General features: G+C 43.1%; 1 protein-coding gene and 1 pseudogene across 1 annotated transcript in view; both read left to right on the plus strand.

Moving 5' to 3' along the window:
- The first annotated feature begins 1,038 nt into the window (after positions 1-1,038).
- Positions 1,039-23,306, plus strand: part of SLC11A2 (solute carrier family 11 member 2) — a 66,361-nt gene continuing 44,093 nt past the window's right edge. Inside the window, exons 1-8 of the mRNA XM_069970323.1 lie at positions 1,039-1,176; positions 14,043-14,123; positions 15,859-15,980; positions 16,957-17,082; positions 18,460-18,579; positions 18,902-19,008; positions 21,199-21,269; positions 22,864-22,931. Of these exons, the coding sequence (XP_069826424.1) occupies positions 14,093-14,123; positions 15,859-15,980; positions 16,957-17,082; positions 18,460-18,579; positions 18,902-19,008; positions 21,199-21,269; positions 22,864-22,931 (645 nt within the window). The 5' untranslated portion in view covers positions 1,039-1,176; positions 14,043-14,092. The remainder of the gene's footprint in view (positions 1,177-14,042; positions 14,124-15,858; positions 15,981-16,956; positions 17,083-18,459; positions 18,580-18,901; positions 19,009-21,198; positions 21,270-22,863; positions 22,932-23,306) is intronic.
- LOC138794282 (U2 spliceosomal RNA) lies at positions 4,470-4,649 on the plus strand (annotated as a pseudogene).

Consider the following 23,306-nt stretch of genomic DNA (forward strand, 5'->3'; position numbering starts at 1 on the left):
GGCATATACTATTGGGGCAGAGCAGGGGGCAGATACTATGGGGCAGAGCAGGGGGCATATACTGTGGTGGCAGATACTATTGGGGCAGAGCAGGGGGCATATACTGAGGGGGCAGAGCAGGGGGCAGATACTATGGGGGAAGAGCAGGGGGGCATTACTATGGGGTCAGGGGGCATTACTATGGGGGCAGGGGACATTAATATGAGGGCAGGGGAAATCACTATGAGGGAAGGGCAGGTTACACACATACTTCCTTACTTTACTGCACATGACACCAGGTAGTGGAATTACTACTGTATGGGAGTCTATGGGTGGGGAAAAGGGAAGGAAGTTGCTGGAAATGTGCGGAGCCTAAGATGTCTGACAGGTTCTGAGGAGAAGAATTGTAGCAAGAGGAACTCATCATGGAGGCCTGGGCCGGATGGAGAGGAAATGAAGAGTGATCTCCTCAGATCAAAGAAGACGTCACCTGTGAGTCACTGAATTAGTTGTTTTTTTTTGTATTTTGTAGAACTTTATTTTGTAAGTGTGCCCCGATGTATAAAGGTTAGGAAACATTGCCATATGCCAAAATACACACATAGAAACTTTCCTATACAGGGTGGGCCCCTAGAGTCAGTTTCCCTGGTGGGCCCAAGGTACCCCAGTCCGACACTGTGCGTATTTGTTGCGTATTTGCTGCGTATCGCAGCACTTAATACGCTGCGTATACGGTGTGTGTGTTTATACCCTCCAGCTGTATCTTGCATTCATAGGAGCGAGACCCAATGCGATCAGGTTTGACTTGTCTGATGGCATCACAAATGAGAATGAAGCTGACACAGCTGATTCCAGCCTGAAGCTGAATTTTCTATTCTACTGCATACAGAAATGTTTGTCACACTCCCAGTAATGGAGGGTACATTGTAGTGTTTAATCAATGCAAATGTGTTCAATAATAAAGTATTATCCAAAATGTGCTGACATAAGGGTTCCAGCCCTGTCATCGCATTCCTCACTGGCTGCACTACCGGCACTCGCCGCCAGATGGCTTCTCCTTCAGGTAACGTGCTGATGACCACAGATCCTTCCGGGGCACGTCACCGGGGGCAGGACAGACTGGCGGAATGGCCATGGAAACTGCCGGGAGTTACGTCTTGTCTGACCGGCGGCGAATGGAGTGATCAACCGGGGCAGGTAAGCGTCTGAGGTGACGGGTATGGCGGCCCCGGGCTCCTTAGTGACGCTAGAGCTGGGCGCCGGTCACGTGGTGTGTAGTGATGAGGCCAGAGATGGTAGAGCTCTGTGCCCGGAGGTGCCCTTGTCTCCTGGGAAAGGTGCCCACATTATTGTCCTAGTGAACTATGGGGAAATCTATAGAGTATTAGAAATAATGCACAGTCATACTCTCCCATCTGTACACTTTATTAGTATTTGCAGCACAGGATCCTTTCTACACACATGTACAGGATTGGGTGATCTAAGTGTGAACGAGGGCCTATGGGCTGCAGAGCGTTTCTTGTCTGCTGCTCATGGATCACACTGTATATATGTGAATGGCTGAGCTCATGTCTGCTGGGGATTTATTACAGTGTTTCTTCTCTCTGGGAAGACATTTATATAATAGAATTGTTTCCATTGTAGCAAAAGGTTAAACCAAAACACTAAACACACAAAGGAGGCAGCCTGCTGAGGACTACAGCTTCCTAGGACAGCTGTGCATCCCTGTACCTCTGAGGTGCCCATCTGCCCTGAAACTACAACTCCCAGCATGTCCTGACACCATACGGCTGCTGATCACATCTAGATGAACAGTCATTTTGCTGATTTGCCTCCATTATGGCTGTGAGCAGCCGGGCTCTGGCTTATCGGTAATGTCATTGGTATTTTTCCAACATTATGTGTGTGTGTATATATATATATATATATATATATATATATATATATATATATATATTATAAAAAATTTTTTAGAGCTCCACTAAGACACTTTACACCATGTTTTTGAATATCATATTTTTATATCCCCCCCCATTTGCTGTATCTAGCCAAAAACACATGCTAAAAATTAAAAGAAGATCCCAATACGTTCAGGTGCAAAGTCATTCAGTTTATTCCATCCTCTAAGCCAGGTTTATGCTGAAAGGTGTCCTTTATATCTGAATATCCTATATATCTGCGTCCTTACATCTGCAGTAACTGGTCACTATGGTAGAATATAACGAATTACTTTGCACCTGGACATGAGTATTGGGGATCTTCCTTCTACTTTGCATTACAGACCTCCCCTCCCCACATGCACAATAGATGAGTAGAGTTGCAGATACACCTCCTTACATATTGTTAGATAAAAATCCTATCTGTTTTACTTAGGTTTTTTTATGAAAGCTCTGGCTGTCCAGGCATGATGGGATTTGTAGTTTTGCAGTATCTGGAGGGCCACGGTTTCCCGTTCCTGCATTAAATGGACACAACATGACGTCGCCCAGTGTGATTTGTTGCCCTCTGCTTTGCATAGCAATGTAACAGGTGGATGATGAAAAGCCATCATGCATCCAGTATTTTGCTGTGTGGAACAGTGCAGAGGTCGGGCTACCCTGTCCAGCTGGATAACATAGCAGGGGAATCCGCAATTTGCCATATGTCTTCTTATAGAATCCTGTGTGTCCATTAAGCACAAACATCACGAGGGTCTCTCCTCTTCTCTTGATACTAATGGAAAACAGGAAATGTGATGTGATACAAGCTCTGGCTTCTTGGCTGACCTTCAGGGCCTGATGGGGCACGCTGCATATTAAAATAGTTTTAGAAATTAAGCAAATCTGAATAGCTTCATAAATTAAAGAGGTAGTGCGGCGCTAAACAATTATTCACTAAATAACACACATTACAAAGTTATACAACTTTGTAATGAATGTTATGTTAGTGATTGGCCCCCTTCCCCGTGTTTCCCCCCACCCACCGCTCCGACCGTCCCTAATGCCGGACGCCCTCTGCCGCATCATCAGCTGCTCAGCCGCGATTGGCTGAGCACAGTTATGCTCAGCCAATCATGGCTGAATAGCTGATGACGCAGCAGAGGGTGGCCGGCACTAGGGACGGTCAGAGCGGTTCGGCCGTCCGTCCGTCCGAAGATGACATCATGGCACAAGATGGCGGACGGGGGTCTGCTAGAGGCAGATGTATGTACAGAGCACTACACTTCCGGGTCTGGTGTGGGTGGGGGGAAACTGGGAAGGGGCGATTTACTAACATAACATACATTACAAAGTTGTATAACTTTGTAATGTGTGTTATTTAGTGAATAATTGTTTAAGGCCGCACTACCCCTTTAAGAGTATAGGCCCAATTATACCAAGCGATTATCACCCGTTACAGCCAATAATCACTTGGTGTAATAGGTAATGTTAAAAGGCAACGATTCGCCGACATGCATGATGTCGGCTGATCGTTGTCTTAACATGTTAAGTCCGGTCTGCTGGCAAAAGGAGTAGCGGCAGCAGAGCTCCACCAAGTTCTATGCACCACCCGGACAATCTCAAGATCATCCGGGCAGCCCCTCCTGTGCCCGCCCCCATACTGCCTGCTCGCTATCTGTGCATGTTATAGCACAGACAATGAGCAGGGAACGAGGAGCAAGCGAGCGCTGACCTGACAGGTCTTGCTTGCGCCTTAATATCTGGCCTTACTCTGGTACTTTTTAAACTTTTTATATAATGCTGCCCTTATATACAACGTAATAAACATCTTACCTCACTGCACTCCCGAGCCAGTGTGACGGGACCGTGTCATGGCCAGTGGTTGGCTGTAACTACTGAGCACAACAGGGAAGTGGCGGTGGCATCGTTCATGACAGTATCATCTTAACATGGTTGTTTTCTAGACCTGGAACTGTGTACAGATCTGTATGTTGGAGAATTTTTACATAGCTGTCTCCATAGTAGTAAAATATCATGAAAGATGCCAACTTGTGAAGTTCTCTGCTTCTATGTAAGTGTTTGCTCTGTGACCAGTACACCGTGACCTGTCCCTAGTACATTTATCTGCAATTTGGGCAAAGTCTTCTTCATGTGTTTTTAAGTAGTCTGGTTGAATTGATAATGGGTACATCCAGATATAGTGCAGTGCATACTGAGGGATGTGTGTACTGATAGTAATGTGTAATCCAGAGCTGTTGTAGGGTAGTTGTGCTCCCTTGTGATCAGTGGAACAAATATAGGATACCATGGTGAAAGACCGGCTGTTTATACAAGGGGGTTTGTTTTGTCTTGCTATGGAAAACTTTTGACATGTCATAGATACTGTACATGTGAATTATCCTTAGTGCAGTCATGTGCTCTGCTTGCTCCAACTGAGAAGCAATGTGAATTTTACGGTGTAATACACCAGTATTCTGACTTAGAAAAATTGAACTTTTTTCCCCAAACCCCATTTTGCACAAAAATTATAGTTTCTATCCTTCTAAGCCCCCTTAAAAGCGGGCAAGGCATACCGCTTCTCGGCCTTTTGGCTAAGATCAGGCATAGCATCTGTTCTCAACAGTTTAATATCTGATCTGGGGACCACATATTAAATGGATTTTTAGAACAGAGGGATGGAAAAAGAGCTTGCTCTGTCCTCTTCAGGCATTGACCTGGTACTGCAGTGCTTGCAGGTTCAGTGCACCCCCCCAAAAAAGTGGACCTATCATGAAGGGGGCTTTGATAATTACTGCTGGCAGTGGTGACCTTCCTAGGCTACTGATTGGTCACCTCCATGTCACAAGGCAATTGTAGCAGGGGAGTGCTTACTTTTTTTTGTTTTTTTTTTGTTACATAATAAAATGCAGCATAAATTAAAATAAATAGCTAACCACAACATGAAATGCAGTGTACAGTACATGTGAACCCTAATACCTTCAGGGTATGTGTATCTGTCCTGGTAATGTGATAGACACATTGGTGAGGGGTGATTACATCCCAGTTATCAATGTTATGTGTTATGATCTATACCCATTATTAGTACAAGTTGTGCTGTGTTTATTTGCTTTTCAGATGTGAGGAGTAACCTTTTTTTTATATTTTTTTATCTCCATTTATTGTGTTACACCTTCTGTCGGCTGATTGATTATTTGGCCAACAGTTATCTCTCCAATCCTACCCGTACCCATGAAAAATATCACTATTTTACCACAGTCACACAATTCACTTTAAAAAAAAGTGGCATTTATGTAATTTTGTGCAAAAATACCATGTGTGAACACATCCTAAGGGCCGTATTACATGGCCCAACATTTTCTAGATCGGCTTAGCCTAATACACAGCTCAATGATTGGGCAGCATGGGCTGCACAGACATTGTTAGCAATGGCCGGGCAGCCCTTGCTGTGTGTATAGAAAATAATAAAGTTTTACTTACCTCTCCAGGTTCCTCGGTGTCCTCCTGGCTTTTCTTGGCTTACTGCAGCCACCATTAAAGCTTTTAAACCTGTCGATATATTGTTTCGAAAAATCATTATTGCAATCGTTTTAAGATCGCTTAAGCCTATCTCACACACAAGGTGAATCGGTGAGACTGTTTACACAAAGCGATCTGCAGATTTTTAGCCAACGACCAACGACTATTTGAGAACGTGTTGAAAGATCAAAATGAACGATTTCTCACTCGTCTCTTGATCTTTCGCTGTGTTTACACGAACCAATTATCCCTCTAATGGGATCGTTATCGAGAAATTTCGAACGATAATCGTTCCATGTAAACGCAGCATTAGGTGTTTAAACAACTTTGAGCAATTCTTCTTTATTTCATTCTGGTCGGTGAGTGGTAAATGGTGGCTCTGAAAGGAGAAGTGTGAGGCATCATGGTAGAATTCACGTTGCTGGTATACAGTAAGTACTTGCAGTATACAGATAACGTGAATGTTTCATAATCTGTTCACCAAAAGTTCTATATGTCAGGACAAGATAAGACATGGCAGGCTCTTGTTATACTGGATGACTGGAGTGCACCACCAAGTCTGAATGCTAATGTCATCATGGCATTTCCATGCAGGTCACTTCTGGGCGAGAGAGATCTCGCCATTTAACTTATTTCCAGATTTGTCACCCATTTTTACATGTATGTAATGGTTCCCCTATAGCACTGTTCATTTCTGGTGTATATATCACTAAATACATTTCAATAGAATGATGCAGGGATGGCACTGTGCTGTATTGTCCCATTTCTTGTTAGATTTCAGCCCTTTGTGAAGTGAAAAGTTGAAAAGTGGAAGTTACAGAAAATGCCTTGATGATAACCATACCACACCTATAACAGATGCAGTTTAGGTCTATGTCACATGGGCAGCAAGGTAGTAGGTAACTAGACTGTGCTCCCTGTAGGGAAACCTTTATGCATGTTACAGTATATAACTGGCATATTACACCAGTATTGCCGGAGCTCATATATTTTATACCTTGAGGAATTTTAAACCTCATTTTTTATTAGACATATAATTGGTGTTTATAATTGGTATTTATTGTATGTACTACACCTGTATGTTGGATGACATATGTAATGGTGTGGCATTGGATGTAAATGAGCCATTTTTTTTTCTTCTCCTAGTCACATATTTTACATCACGGCCGCCTTCTGTGACAGAATGCAAACTAGTCACCCGGCCTCACAACAGATGCCTCTTTGTTTCAGCCTCCTGGATTTCTTTTTTTCTTACTATTCACATGATACCTTGTGCCTCAGCCTTGGTTTCTGTAACAAGAGTGGCGATTGGTGATGGGATGGGGTACATGCTCCAGAGTTTTCTCTGTAACAATCACATTTCTTCACTCTCAAGGGCTGATTATTTTCCCATGTAAAAGCTTCAGCAACCAGTGGATGAGCAAACAAACCCTGTTTTGTCGACTGATCATGGGGCTGGCCAAAATGTGACAGCCAGTATGACCGGTCGCTAACATAGCCTAACCCTAAATCTTAGTTTGTTAGGTGCGCATTTCCCCATGCAGACAAATGATGAGGAGCAAAAGATCATGTATGTGAACAGTCGTACAACCGATTCATCCAGTGTGTGTGAAAGTCACTGAACAGCAAAGTACAGATACATTCAGTACTTTTTCAAAGCAGTATGCTCTAGAAGTTCACAGTGGGCCCATATGTGGTTCCACATGGGTGAATAAACTCAGTGAAAAAAAACACCACACTGTCCTGCAACCTGAGTAGCCTGGATGTCACCTAATACCCCTTGGGTTTCCTATAATACATACAGCTGTGATGAAAGGGGGACCTTTTGTGGCTAAAGTGGAGGAAGAAACTGCCCTGGTGTGATCACTGTGGGGCAGTAAAAGGCACAGCTGCTGACTACCGTGGGGTATCTATGCTGTGGGCTATGTTGCAACTTTTTGTAGCGCATGTTGAATGATCTTAAAGTGTATGTCCAAAGTTACTGTTCTGCCTATTCTTCAACAATCAATACAGACCGTTATTGCTGGGTAGTAAAGTTGCTGAGGTAACTGTCTGACCCCCCAGCAAGTCCTGTGCCTTAGTGCTTTTATAATGAATTTGTGCTGCCCAACGTGAGACGCGTCTCCCTGCCCTGATTGTTACAGGACAGGCAGGATATATCTGGAGCTGCAGATGTAGTCGAAGGCAGTACAAGGAGCCGTGTTCCATCTCGTGGATAGAAGCCATCACCCAGCAGTTAAAAGCAATCAAGTAACACTAGGAAAAGTCACCAGTGCATTAATACATAGCCATTTTCTTTAGCCTTCTGTTATTGTTTTTACTGTCACTCTGCTTTAGAGAAGTGCATTGGTAAACCTCTAAAACATTGGCCATGTTGTAATTTTATGAACAGGAAAATGCAGACAAGAGGATTATTGCATTTTTACCACCCTAGAGAATGTTAATCGCTGGAATACAGCATAATCCAGCTGATTCTCTAGTAACATATGGGTCTCTGTGGGGTGTGGGTCGTGATGGAAAACCCCATACACCATCAGTTACATCCAGTCTGTAAGAACAGCAGCTCATTACAGGTGATGTCGCTGGCACAGTCAGTACCCTACCCACATAAGTGCCAACATAGTTTCATTGTTTGCTGTCCTAACTGTTCTCTGCAGAAATAATACACACTGCGTCTTAAAGAATTTTAGGAGAAAAACAGCTCAGCTTGCTGCACTCTTCAAACACATTAGATCGGTGTGGTATTGTCATATCCTCCATCTCATTTATGATCTATCCACAATGTCCATTCCACCTAGTAAGATGGCCACATTGAGCTTCTGTCCGAATGCAGGTGTGTGCGCGGATGCGGTTAACATCTATTGCAGTGTTGAGAAAGAAGCACATATGTGCAACTGGGTATTGCTGCTGACCAGCTTGCCTGGTGAAATAGGGGGTTTCTACTGTGTATCAGACACTATGTTGCATCCATATGTATCATAAATACATCATTATATGAGTGTCTGCAATACCCATGCCTGGTACTGCAGCCCACAGCAGTTCATTCAATTCAGTGTGACTGAGCTGCAGTACCAGGCATGGCCACAACTGTATTTGTAGCACTGCGCCCAGATGAACAATAGAAGGCATCAAGAACTTAACTTGGGCCAGATGTTTCTGATTTTATCTTTTAGGCTGGGAGCCCATATCGATCTGATATGTCCCCAAAACCACTCAGATTGGACATCACACTGAGGCAGATTTATTATAAATGATTAGTTTGGTGCATCTTTAGACTACCTGGTAAACTGCATGAGCCACAGGGATATCTGGCATAGTTCTAGCCTGTCTAGTCTAGGTTTTTCTCTGCCTAAGCTTATGCCACGTATTGGTTGGCTTATACTCAAGAATTTTGTTGCATGGCGTCACATCTTCAAGGGGTATTCCCATCTCCAAAAGTCATCCCTCTTCACAGAATAATAAGTAACACGCTTACCACTCGGGGGACACCCAACTCATAGTAATATGCAGGAAAATTGTCCCCCGATCAATGGAGCACATGTGCAAGCGGCATTTTCTTTCATTCTCTATGGGATGTCCGAACTCTGCCAAGCTGAGTAATCAGACCCCACTGATCAGCTTGTTATCATTTTCCTATGGATGGGGGAAAACTCTTGGAAATAGGAAAACCCATTTAAAACCACACCCCCTTATACTAATGCTACGTTTACACGGAGCGATAATTCGCCCGATCGTATGATTAAAGGGGTAGTGCGGCGGTAAAGAATTATTCACAGAATAACACATTACAAAGTTATACAACTTTGTAATGTATGTTATGTCTGTGAATGGCCCCCTTCCCCGTGTGCCACCACCCCCACCCGTGTACCCGGAAGTGTGGTGCGCTATACATACCTGTCACGTGCCGACTCATCTCCGATCTTCAGTCATTGAAGCCATCTTCGGACAGCCGGGCCGAATCCCTCCGGCCGTCCTGAGTGCTGGCCCACCTCTGCCGCGTCATCGGCTGCTCAGCCGCGATTGGCTGAGCATAACTGTGCTCAGCCAATCGCGGCTGAGCAGCCGATGACACGGCCGCGTCATCAGCTGCTCAGCCGCGATTGGCTGAGCACAGTGCCGATGACGCGGCACTCAGGACGGCCGGAGGGATTCGGCCCGTCCGTCCGAAGATGACTTCAATGACTGAAGATCGGAGACGAGTCGGCACGTGACAGGTATGTATAGCGCACCACACTTCCGGGTACACGGGTGGGGGTGGTGGCACACGGGGAAGGGGGCCATTCACAGACATAACATACATTACAAAGTTGTATAACTTTGTAATGTGTGTTATTCTGTGAATAATTCTTTACCGCCTCACTACCCCTTTAATGATTTCGAAGTAACGATTTTTTTTTTATAACGATCAGCATTTAGATGGAACGATATATCGTACAGAAAATTTGTTTTGCGATCGCTTAAGCCTATCTCGCACATAGGTAAAATCAGTGAACGACTGTTTACATGGAACGATCTGCGAATTTTTGGCGAACGACGATTTAAGAACATGTTCAAAGATCAAAATGAACGATTTCTCGCTCGTCGTTCAATCGTTTGCTGCGTTTACACGTACGATTATCGTTCGAATTCGATCGTTATTGTGCAAATTCGCACGATAATTGTTCCGTGTAAACGCAGCATTAGGAGTGGTGGTGAGTGTGTTTAAAATACATAATAAATGTGCTCAGCATGTGTGCTAGTTTTTTGGCAGAAGTTGTGCCAGAATTCTGGTGCCTTTTTAATAGTAAATCTGCCCCGTAGTATGTTGTATCCAGACCTACGATTCTCTCGGCAAATGTTTCCTTCAACCTATGTCGCAGTATCAACCACCATAGACGTAGATTGCTGCCAGATTCTAATGTTTACCAGTATATAAAAAACCTATTATTCCTTTCAGCATTTCCTGATTCCCTATTACACAACTCTGGATTTTGGCACATTTCACAGTACAGGAAGATATTTGGCAACGTCTGCCAGAAGTTAGTATTTGTTCAGATAGCAAAGACATGTTCTCAGCCTGTCAGGAGCTACTAAACTTACATAAAGTATCCCCTACTTTTTCACTGTATACAGTGTGACAATAGAATGATATATGTAATTGTAGTAATACTGTGAAAAATTAGAAATAAGGTCTACTGGTTTCCTAGTAACAGCTCAGTTCTTCCTCATAGGCCATGTATGATATGCACATTAGTTAACTGTTTACTCTGCTAATTCAATCTTTTGTGTTTGATAATTATCATTATCGGTTGCATTTACATGGCTGCACAAACGATCTAGCTATCGTCCAGCTGCACAACTCGTGGATCCTTGTGAAGGCTTTGCAATAGAGCACTGATGATTTTAATTGTAACTTTTTTGCTTCCTCAAATCAGGCCATGTATAAGGGCTCTCACACCATATAATTATCAAATTGCTGTTTAAAGAGCCCAGCAGGCCCTTAAAGGGCTAAATCATGACCTTGTTGGTAGGCGCTTTTTTAATGAGCCTTCACACAGCTCAGTTATCACACAGGATGGGACCGCTGGATGGTCTGTGCAGCGCTTTTAAAGAGACTCTGTACCCACAATAGCTGCTTTTAATCCAAGATCTGTCCTGGGGTCCGTTTGGCAGGTGATGCAGTTATGCAGCTAAAAAAAACAACTTTCAAGCTTGCAGCCCTGTGTCAAACTGGCGTGGCCTAGAGTGTCTGTGCATTAGGCTGGCACAGCCTCTCTGTCCCTCCTCCCCACCCTCTTCATCATAAAGAATGCTCCAGGCAGGTATTCTCCTATTCATCACCTGTGAAGACACGGCTCATGGGCTGGATAGTTAAGGCACCTGTGCAGTTTTGAATGCAGAGGAAAAGGAAAAATCCTGCCAGTGGCATTCCTAATGATAAAGAAGGTGGGAAGGAGGGACGGAGGGGTGGTGCAAAGTAAGGGCACAGATACTCTAGGCCAGTGCTTCTCAATTCCAGTCCTCAGGCCTCACCAACAGGTCATGTTTTGAGGATTTCCTTAGTATTTCACAGGTGATATAATTATACTCGCATCAGGTATTAGCACAGCTGTTCTTTGTATGGGAAATCCTCAAAACATGACCTGTTGGTGAGGCCTGAGGACTGGAATTGAGAAACACTGCTCTAGGCCACAGCAGTTTGGAACAGGGCTGCAAGTTTAAAAGTAGTTTTTAGGACAATAATTGCATCCCCTGCCGAACGGACCCCAGGATAGATCTTGGATTAAAAGCAGCTCTCCGAAGGTACAAGCGGTTTGGGGGGGGACAGATTGTGGGTACAGAGTCGCTTTAATATCATTTTATCATTTTCCATTTACATGGAGTAAAATGCAGCTAACAATGATTTTTTTTTTTTTTGGGGGGGGGGGGCGGGCGGAGTCATCAGCTGATTTTCATGCTGTTTATATGTGTGTTGCTAACTCTCTTAAGCTAATGGTTCAGATATGTCTTTAAAGAAGACGGCCAATTACAATACAATGCAATTTTATTAAATGGTTAAAAAGATTATAAGAAATATATCAAAGGATTATATACAGATGGTGTGGAAAAAATACAATAACCAGTTGCTCTAAGTATGAGATTGCGTACACTTTTGCATAGATATGAATACAAAGATTAAGTATTTACAGTATCATTAGTGCATAGTAGCATCATCTGTCCTTTTAAACATCAACAACCATTGGCGTAGGGCAGAGATCAACATCAGGAACACCCTCACAGCAGTACTTCATCTGTCATGGAACTTTAGCTGGGAGAGGCCCAGTCCTGGTCTCCACACCATAAAGAGCATCCTCCTTATAGGTTCAAACCTCTACCAGATGCCAGGAACGCTCAGCTTTTATACACTGCTGGAATCAATAACTTAATGCAATTTAACATTGTAATAAATTGAAAATACACAGATGTTAGTCTCGTTTGCTTGTATTACCTCATGTTAAAGAATAGAATGGCCAGTACTAATCCTTAAAGGGGTAGTGCGGCGGTAAAAAATTATTCACAGAATAACACACATTACAAAGTTATACAACTTTGTAATGTATGTTATGTCTGTGAACGGCCCCCTTCCCCGTGTCCCACCACCCCCACCCGTGTACCTGGAAGTGTAGTGCATTATCAGCCGCTGAGCCGCGATTGGCCGAGCACAGTTATGCTCAGCCAATTGCGGCTGATGACGCGGCAGAGGGCGGCCGGCACTCGGGAAGATCGGAGGTGTTCGGGCCGGCTAGCCGAAGATGACATATGGCACAAGATGGCGGACGGGCACGACACGGATCAGGTAATGTATAATGCACTACACGGGGGGTGGTGGGACACGGGGAAGGGGGCCGTTCACAGACATAACATACATTACAAAGTTGTATAACTTTGTAATGTGTGTTATTCTGTGAATAATTTTTTACCGCCGCACTACCCCTTTAAGAGGGTAATACTGAAACAATGGAACAATGCACAGAAAAATCCTAAAGTAATCATGTGAGTTTTTTTCTGATTGTTTTCGGCTATAGAGATACAATGTCTTATGCTAGATTCTATTGAATCAGAAAAAGCTATTCACACATTTGGTTAAACTATCTCTAAGGAAGCATAAAAAAGCCTTCTTCAAACCTAATGGATGACCTAGAACAGGCATGTCCAAACTTTTTCGAAGAGTGCCAAATTTGATGAAGTGAACATGTGCGAGGGCCGACCATTTTACATGCTACATGCTATATGCTTTATAACACAGGCAGATAATAGCAAGCTGGATACCTGGGGGGCCGTAAAAGTTCGGAACGAGGGCCGCAAATGGCCCTCCGGCCGGACTTTGGACATGCCTGACCTAGAAGAATCTGTGTATAAGGTCATCCATTAGCAAATGACTTTTTAAAGATGTAAAATGGAGACTATCCTATACCAGACACACACAATAGCGGCTGATATACTTCAAATAGCCACAGTTTAGTCCTAGCATTACAATATGGCTCAGCTATAGGGAACATGCTTTCCTGTAAATCTTTATTTGGCCCTCGTAAAAGTGTTTTCCGACATTTTAACTGCTTAATAAATGAATATAAGTATTTGAGGTTATTTTACTACCTTTCTTTGTTCTTTTATGCTTTCTGTGTACATTCTAGCCTGGAATTCAGTCAACTCTATTTTCCCTATCACTGTGTGGGAGGGTTTATAGTCCAGAATGTGTAGTGCAGGGGTGTCAGACTCTCTGCCTTTCAGCTGTTGCAAAACCACAATTCCCATCATGCTTGTACAGCTAAAGGCATAACGTGAATTGTACTCTGCAACAGCTGGAGGGCCATCAGTTTGACACCCTCTGGTGTAGGGAAACTGAGATAAAGTTGGCTGAATTCCTGGCTACAGTGTACACTGGAACAAATTATAGACCATTTTTTGGTTGATTTCTTTACTCCAAAATGTTATGCCACAGTTTTGCTAAGCTACACGCCTCTCTACCAGGAAAGACACAGAAGTGTCTAAAAACTCACACTAATGTAGTAGGACTTAAATAAGCCTTTATTTGTAAAAGATGAATATGAAAAGATTTTATTTTTCTCTTACTATTTATACTAATGCATTGTTGTTTTTCTATTTTAGTTAATGTGGCCTATTCAAAAGACAGCGAGTCTTCTGTCAAAAGTGCCACCATGTCTGACCAAAATTACCGACATTTAGATGGTAAGTTTTTCTAGCTTGTTGCTGACTACTTTTCATGCTAATAAGTTTCTACTAAGAATGTAATTCATTGATCATTACTTATTTCTATTGCATCAAGGCTTCAAGAGACTCTTGGGCCTTTGGGTGATCGCTAGATCGTCCGGGCAGCCCAAAACATACAGCAGCGGACTGCTGCCCCCGATCCTATTCCACAGAGCGACGGCAGCAGATCGTTGCTGTACGAGTCATTTGTCTTTCAACATGTTTGAAAGACAAAGACGCAACGATCAGCCGACATGAACGATGTCGGCTGATCTTTGCCTTCTATTCCTTCTATAAACGGGACGTTTATCGTCCGTAACGGCTGTATACGGCCGATAATCGTTACGTGGAATAGGGCCTTAAGCATTCCTGTCCAATATATGAGCGAAGTAGTCCTCTCCTATACATCAGCATGCCCATGCAGGCTTAGGGCTCTATTACACCAACAGTGGGTGAATGTAAGTGGGTAGAAAGATAAAAATTGGCATCTTATATCTTATCTACAGATTACTTTAGTGTATCTCCTACAAGTAAAGGACACTAATTTATTCAGTATACATATTTTTTTGACAAATTTAATAAAATACATGATTCAAATAATAAAAGCCAAGAGCCGTGGACATGGGACCAATCGACACACAGGATAAGTAAAACTGTATTGCACAAGGACTGGTAAAACTATTGCACAGAAGTCTGTAAAAGGTCACAGTTCATTGCACAATCCCTCTTATATGTTCTATTACACAAGTCATCTGGCCCAGGTAAAACCAAAAGGAGGTAAAGTAACATACTGGTCATAATACCTGTGGTCTGAAGTGTGTTCACGCTCCACTTTAGTGGTGGAAGAGTAAAGGGGATTCGAGATGTGGAGCTGGTGGTAGTATAGCTGGAACAAGCTGGTAAAACTTGCTGGGAAGCCTGAAATGGCTATGCAAGTTTGCACAGTGTCACCCGTTGGTGAGTGGTGTTATCAGTGCACAGCAAAGCCAAGGAAGGCAGTAAGAAAGGGTGTATTCTACATATCTGTCATGTAACATCCCAACCACCTCCTTTTGATAAAAGTTTTCTGTTGCTATTGCACAGAACAGCACCTCAATGTCATGGTATACAATCCTAGGTGGTAGTCAACAGAATCCCATAAAATTGTTCATACCTGTTACAGCCCTGATCCGGTCCCCTCCATTGGTAATCATTTGGGAGGGGGGCTGGCTATGGCCCCCACCAGTCCATCTCTTCTAATGCATATCAATATTCTTTTGTATTACAAAGCGTCTTATATTTTCTTATGCATTTCTTTTATGCAATTATTTTTTAAAGTGAATATCCAAGCTGGACCAAGCTGACATAAGTTTAATGCCAGTACCATGCACAGTGCATAGTTGCCATACCTGCTTTGTATAGGGGCTGTCTTTCTAGATTAAAGGAGAAGTCCCACCAAATTAAAAAAAGTCAGGAAGCCAGGGGGGTGCGGGAAAATAATCGACAACCTAAACTCGCCCATCTTCGTGTCCTGTAGAACCACTCCTGGGCCCGTTTACAGCTACCAGTGACCTGCAGCACTTCCAGCTGCAATGTCATGTACCCAGCTGAGTGATTGCCTGTCCGGCCAATCACTGACTGGGGACTGACACTGCCTCAGTTACTGACTGCCTGATTTTTTTATTTTACAATCCAGTTTATAGCTTGGATATCTCTCTAAAATCTTGTTTTCTAGAAAGTGGATCAGCAGATCATGGCTCTAAACCTGAGATCAGCGATGGAAGTATTGAGCCGGTCATTGAAGGAGAACCGTTTACAACCTATTTTGACCAGAAAATACCCATCCCGGAAAGTGAGGTATGAATGCTCATTTTATTGTGGTTATTTTATATAGTAAAATGAGGATTTGTCCTATATACCTCCTATTACTGCATACCTGTCACAATGAATGCTTCCAGGATTGTGAGGTTAGGTGAAAGTCTAATATAGAGCCTCAGATTTTCTTTCTTTCTGCATTTATGTGGCAGAATCATCTACCTTACACCCCTCCCCCCCCCCCGCAATTATTGTTATAAGGGTTTTCTGGTGTAAAAATAATATAAAACTAAAATAATGAACTTGGCAATAAACTTTATGAAATCTTTTCTGAGGAACTCTTGGTCTTGTGACATTATGTGGCCATGTGGCAAGTTCCCTAAAATACTCCTCTGTTAAACGGGGTTATCTCAAATTTCAAAGCTATCCCCCATCCACAGAGAGAACAGGGACCCAAATATTCCATTAGAATATTGCCGCTCTATTCATTCTCTATGGGACCTGCCAGAGATAGGTGGGTACATTGCTTTCTGTGGGGCTCTTATAGAGAATTAAAGGAGCAGTAACACACAACCTGCTACTCTATTCTAATCGGAGACTTGAGTCCCTATTCTCAGGCTTGCAGTGGAACCAAGCAGGTGGACTTTAATCAGTTATAGTTTTAAACTTCAGAAAAAAAAAAATAAATAAATTAAAAAAAAAAAAAAAAAAAAAAAAAAAAAAAAAAAAATATATATATATATATATATATATATATATATATATATATTTATATTTTAAGGAGATTATGGACTTTAAGTTTCTCTATTCTCTGTATAGCATTGGCACCAGTATACTGCAGCCTCAGCCTCTACTGAACTGCATAGCATCTGAGGCTGCAGTATACTGGCGCCACAGCTATACACGGAATGGTGCCGACTGCTTCCAGCACCGTTCTCACATTAGCTCAGGCACCAAGCAATGTGTGTGTGTGTATATCGTAAAGTGTTTTTTGATTTTTATTTTTTGCTCTTTTCAGCACTCTTGTTTCAGTTTCCGGAAATTGTGGGCCTTCACTGGACCAGGCTTCTTGATGAGCATAGCCTATCTAGATCCTGGAAACATTGAATCAGATTTGCAGTCTGGCTCTGTAGCTGACTTCAAGGTGAATAATTGTCCTTAGTTCAGTACCTAGTGTCTGTGAAGTAAAATCACTAACTGATTTCTGTCTTAATGCGTGGTCATTTTGCTCTATGTGGATTATTTTTCCAGATACAGAACCCAATGACAACCAGAATTAATCCAAAACCGCAAATTAACTTTTTGACAGAAATCTGCTATTGGTTGTCACCGATGTTTGGCAGAAAATAGTCGGAGGGTGTATTCACACATACAGGATTTGCAGCAGATTTGATGGCACAGATTCGAAGCTGCAGATTTGTTTTGAATCTGCACCATCAAATCTGCTGTGGATCCTGTACGTGTGAACCCACCCTAAGACCCCCTTCACACGTCCGGAAAACCCCCCCGGCAACCCCCCAAGCCACGGCCACTGGCGGCAATAGACAGCCCCACCCCCCCACCCCCGCCGGCAACTCGCGGCACCGATGCGGTCATCGCCCACTGGACAGCAGATCGGGAAACCAGGACAGGTGAGATCCCCCTCCCCCCCCAAGAATTAAAACTCTCACCATGTCCTGCTGAGAGGTCATGATGGGAGTTGTACTTCTGCAGCCTGTGGCCATCCAGGTTGCAGACGTACAACTCCCACCATGCCCTGCTGACAGGTCATGATGGGAGTTGTACTTCTGCAAGCTGTGACCATCCAGTTTGCAGAAATACATCTCTGATCGTGTCCTATTTTTCTTCTGATCAGGAAATCCTGAAGGTTTTTCCTGATTGTTTCCTGAAGGTAAAAACGGATTACTGTCAGGAAATCCTGATACTTTCCTGATGACATTTAAGGCCTCCTGAACAGGATTTCCTGACAGTAAAGACTGACATGAACGTGTGAATGGGGCCTAAGTGTTCTTGGGGCAGTCCAGAATCTAGGTATATGAACAGCTTTACTCCATTCTCTAACTTACCTTTCAAGGTGCTTCAGTATTTGGCTCTAATCTTTTTCAGTTTTTTTTTTAATACTGTATACTTTTATGGGGCAGCCATATTGCCTGACCCTCTGCTCTCTCCCTTTTTAAAGAATACCTGTCATTAAAATAACTTTTCATGTGTCATCAGGCATGTGAAAAATTGATTGCAGTGGATTTCAGCAGTGACCAGGAGATATAGCTGGGGAGAGAGCACGGCAGCAGCGTGATCCATTCCCCGGCTGTATCTGCTGATTGGCTAATTCCGACAGTATAAATCTATGAGACTACATTGCCTGATGATGCGTGAAAAGTTATTTTTAATGACAGTGACTCTTTAACTTTTCTGTAATATTATAGGTAGGGTTCCAGTCTACCATTCAAGTACTTTCTGAATATATAGATACATTGTAAATTTTGTAATGCTTTTGTTGTCATATGTTATATTTCCTTAGCTATTATGGGTTCTCCTGCTTGCCACCATTATTGGCCTTCTTCTGCAGCGTCTGGCAGCTAGGTTAGGAGTAGTGACTGGCCTTCACTTAGCAGAAGTGTGCAACAGGCAATATCCAAAGGTATGTTCTTTGATCTGTATTACACAACTGCATTCTTTACACTTGTTCGGTATTGTAAAGTAAACTGATATCCTGTGTGCTCCTGTATACTTTTACTGCAATTGTACGGTCTGTATACAATGTACTAATTGTCTCTGTCAGCATTATCCGGTATATAAGAGACACAACTGCCTTTTTAGAGTAGATATTTAAGGGACGTCTGGGTGGTTATGCATATATAAAATATACCTTTACCTTTAAGCTTGTATGGTTTACACTACTTTTTGTCTTTTTAAACATTGTTATACCAGCCTGTGACATTGAATGTGATATGTTTTCTTAGGTACCCCGCATAATCTTGTGGCTTATGATAGAACTGGCAATCATTGGATCTGATATGCAAGAGGTCATTGGCTCAGCTATTGCCATCAACCTTCTATCTGTAGGAGTGTAAGTTGTTCCTTGTAAACGTATGGCGATTTTATTTGTGTATTGTCTGATAGTTTTTTAATTATTTTATATTGTATGGCCAGCCTTATGTTACACAAGACCTGCGATAAAATAAGGGAAAATCTGTAATAAAAAGGTATATTTTCTTGCAGTTTGACAGAAAAAGATCTAATTTTGTAGAATGTTGATGTGTTATAGTGATGTAGCCCAGGGCCGGCCTTTGGGGTGTGCGACCTGTGCAATTGCACAGGGCGCATCACTCCTGGCCAGCTAGGGGGCGCTCTGGCAGATAGAGAGCTGCACATATAACTTAGACATGGAAATCTCTAAGTTACATGTGCTGTCTGCGGAAGCGCCCCCCAGCTGGCCGCCTCCCCTCCTCCCATGGTGGTCGCTTTGGGGCGCTCCTGCAGGCACTCAGCACATCTAGCTTAGAGATTTCTATGTCTCAGTTAGATGTGCAGCCAGTAGGGACGCGCTTCCGCCCACCGAGTTTACTGGGGACCCGGTAAATTACTGTTCCGAGTATGTCCGGTAAGCTCCGCCCCCTGTATACAAGCCCCGCCCCCGGTGCCGACCGCGAGTGGGACACTGGGTGCAGAGTCTTCATTATCCTGCTGAGAAGCATCAGGTTAGGAGAAGTAGATAAATGAGGGAGTGGGCCTAAAGTGAGAATAACATAGGGACAGCAGCAGCCGCATCCCTCAGTGTGCTGGGACAGACCAATGTCCATGCTATGAACCAGAGCCAGCAGCAGCAGCCTGTGCTCTGCACTGATACTACTGCCATATGCTGCTCGCTGGAAGGAGTCTTTCCTGGGCTAGTAAAATTATATAGCATTTGTGATTGGCAATGATTTATCGTAGTCAGTATTATGGCAGTCACCCAGCTTTCCCAGCATCCTGTATGTCAGTGTAATGGAGGTCACCCAGCTTTCCCAGCATCCTGTATGTCAGTGTAATGGAGGTCACCCAGCTTTCCTAGCATCCTGTATGTCAGTGTAATGGAGGTCACACAGCTTTCCCAGCATCTTGTAGTCAGTATAATGGAGGTCACCCAGCTTTCCCAGCATCTTGTATAGTAGTCAGTATAACGGCGGTCACCCAGCTTTCCTAGCATCTTGTATAGTAGTTAGTATAATGGAGGTCACCCAGCTTTCCTAGCATCCTGTATAGTAGTCAGTATATGGGGGGGTCTCCCAGCTTTCCTAGCATCCTGTATAGTAGTCAGTATGATGGGGTTACCCAGCTTTCCCAGCATCTTGTATAGTAGTCAGTATATGGGGGGGTCTCCCAGCTTTCCTAGCATCCTGTATAGTAGTCAGTATGATGGGGTTACCCAGCTTTCCCAGCATCTTTTATAGTAGTCAGTATAATGGCGGTCACACAGCTTTCCAGCATCTTGTATAGTAGTCAGTATAATGGCGGTCACCCAGCTTTCCAGCATCTTGTATAGTAGTCAGTATGATGGTGGTCACCCAGCTTTCCTGGCATTTTGTACTCAGTATAATGGAGGTCACCCAGATTTCACAGCATCTTGTAGTCAGTATGATGGAGGTCACCCAACTAGATAGATAGATAGATAGATAGGCATGGTAACCTGCTTATGTTCCCTATGGGTAACATAATCGGTTGGGGGCCCACTCAGACTCGCTCGCCCCCCCTAGACTGAAAAACTAGCTACGCCCCTGTGTACAATTGTCTGCAGGAGCGCCAATCAGGAAAGCCATGGACGGCCGCGGAGGCACCTGTCCTCCTGTGTGCTGGTAAGTACCTTTATCGGGGGTCGGGTGGTTTAGAGGGCTTGGCTTTAGAGGTGGCGCTCATTGTAGTAGGATTTAGTCTACCATATCTAAATCTTTCAGCCTCCCACTACATTTGTGGTTTGATTGTGGGGGTTGTCTGGAGGGGTTGGAGGCTGTGGGATTTAGTCTATGTCACTATTATGGGGTATCGGGGGGGGCGCCGAAAGAAAGTTTTGCACAGGGCGCCATCTACCCTAAGGCCGACCCTGATGTAGCCTACAGTATATTTACAGTGTCTCCTAGTGAGTATAGACCGTATGCTAATTTCTCGTATCACTTAATTACAGCTTGCAGATGAAATGAGTTATCAGCTATTCATTTATGTTCTACAAAGAAGACACTTAGCAGATTATCTGACGCCGCCTTGTCTTGTTCTGTCTCTCCAGAATTCCATTATGGGGAGGAGTGCTGATTACAATCATAGACACTTTCGTCTTCCTGTTTCTGGATAAGTATGGTGAGTTTAGGAATAATACCCCTATTCCACGGAACGATTATCGTTTATAAACTCGCTCCAACGACCGCTCGTTAACTATCACTAAACGATTTTTTTTTTAACGAACTAGAACGATATATGTAGTGTAACGATTATTTTGCGGTCGTTACATGGTCATTTAAAACGTTCGCCGGGGTGATCAGGACCATACGACACACCTACTTTTTTTAAACCTTTTTACGAACGACTGAAAGATTTCTGATTTTACGAGCCGATTAGCGAATTATCTTTCAAAGACCAAGGACTTTTTTCCGACATGCTGTAAAACAATTTTGAACGACAGTATAACAATTTCGCCTTTGTCGTTCGCTCGTTTACACCAATTCCACGAAGCGATTATCGTTAACGAGCGGTCGGTGGAGCGAGTTTATGAACGATAATCGTTCCGTGGAATAGGGCCTTAAGACTTAACCTTCTGTAAAAGTATTTTAATCTTTGAAAAGCTTTTCCACTTAAAAGCATTTAAACTCTTTATAACCTCATTGAATAGGTGTAGTTCATCCAGTGACCTGTGGTTTAGCGTTTTAAGGTGTAATCGGGATATCTCAATATGTTGCAGCAATTAAAGCATCATTGCTTTCTCTTGGTTATGGTTTGTTTCTATGTAAGGGGTTCTGTCTCCTATCTATGTGATAGGGGGTAACTGGGTGATCAGAGGAGGTTCAGATTATGGGATAACGCCTTTAGGATCTAGATTATGGTATTTATAATTTAGTTTAAAGCTCCAAGCTACCCATACGTTATATTTTTAAAGGGGCATTAGCAGGGGGAGAGGCTCATAGAGTTACATAGAAAAAATGATAGAAACCGCAATGTGAATCGCAGGTCATAATGCAGCAAAGTGGGACCAGAACCAGTGATTATCAGGGGAACACAGCCAGCTGGTAAGAAGGAAGCAAGGTGGGGGTTTCCAGCTTCATCCTTGAAATATAAAGGTATCTCTTCAGTGCTATTTTGAGAAATATGTTCACACTTGGCATATACACAACAGATTTCAAGGAAATTGCAAAGTAATCCTCAGTGTGGTGTGATCAGAGTTTTTAAAGGGTCATCCAGGATTACAAAAAACAGCACCATACAGAAACCGTGCCACCCCTGGTTGTGTGTGGTATTACAATTCAGCTCCATGCACTTCAATAAAATGAAGATGCAAAACCACACCCAAACTGGGGACAAGAGTAGTGCTGTTTCTGGAAGAGAGTAGCCATGTTTTTTTAAGCCTGGATAACACTTTCTAATATTTCTGTTATTCCACTTTCAATCAATACATATACACATTGTATCATCCCTTTTTCTGCATATGTTAGCTCTTGGTCCTCTTGTCTGCATTATTGATTATTTTGTTTCTTGGTTATGCCATGAATCATGTTGGCGCTGTATAAAGATCACTATAATTCTTCATTTGAACTACTCAGAGTTATAAAAATAAATGCTTTTTTTGTGTTTGTATTTGGCTGTATATTAGGCATTTAGTAAATGTGTTTCTACTTCTGAATATATATTATTGATATTTATCTATTTATTTTTTTAATATTTATTTATTTTTTACTTGTAGGTTTGAGGAAACTGGAATTTTTCTTTGGCTTTCTAATTACAATAATGGCGGTAACTTTTGGCTATGAGGTAGGTCATCCAATGTATTTAGTTAAATGAGAAGTCTGGGCAGACCTCTTTTCACAAGTGCCAGGGAGGGGGAGGTTAATGGTGCGTTCACACCTGCAGGATCTGCAGCTGATTTTCTGCAGCAGATTTCATTTAAATAACTGAACACAGCATCAAATCTGCTGCAGATCTGCTGCAGATCCTGTAGGTGTGAACGCACCCTAAAAGAAATAATATGCTCTTCTTCCCTGACCCCAGCGCTGGTGGCCGCATCCTGGTCTGACTGGGAACCCAGGATGTGACATGTCTGGGCCTCTCAGCCAGTCGGCGGCCATAGCGGGGACCTGCCTTGCCCACTGACTGGCTGAGCGTACCTGACACATCATGTCCCGGGTC

This window comes from Dendropsophus ebraccatus, chromosome 5 (genome assembly GCF_027789765.1).
Source record: "Dendropsophus ebraccatus isolate aDenEbr1 chromosome 5, aDenEbr1.pat, whole genome shotgun sequence".
Classification (NCBI taxonomy): domain Eukaryota; kingdom Metazoa; phylum Chordata; class Amphibia; order Anura; family Hylidae; genus Dendropsophus; species Dendropsophus ebraccatus.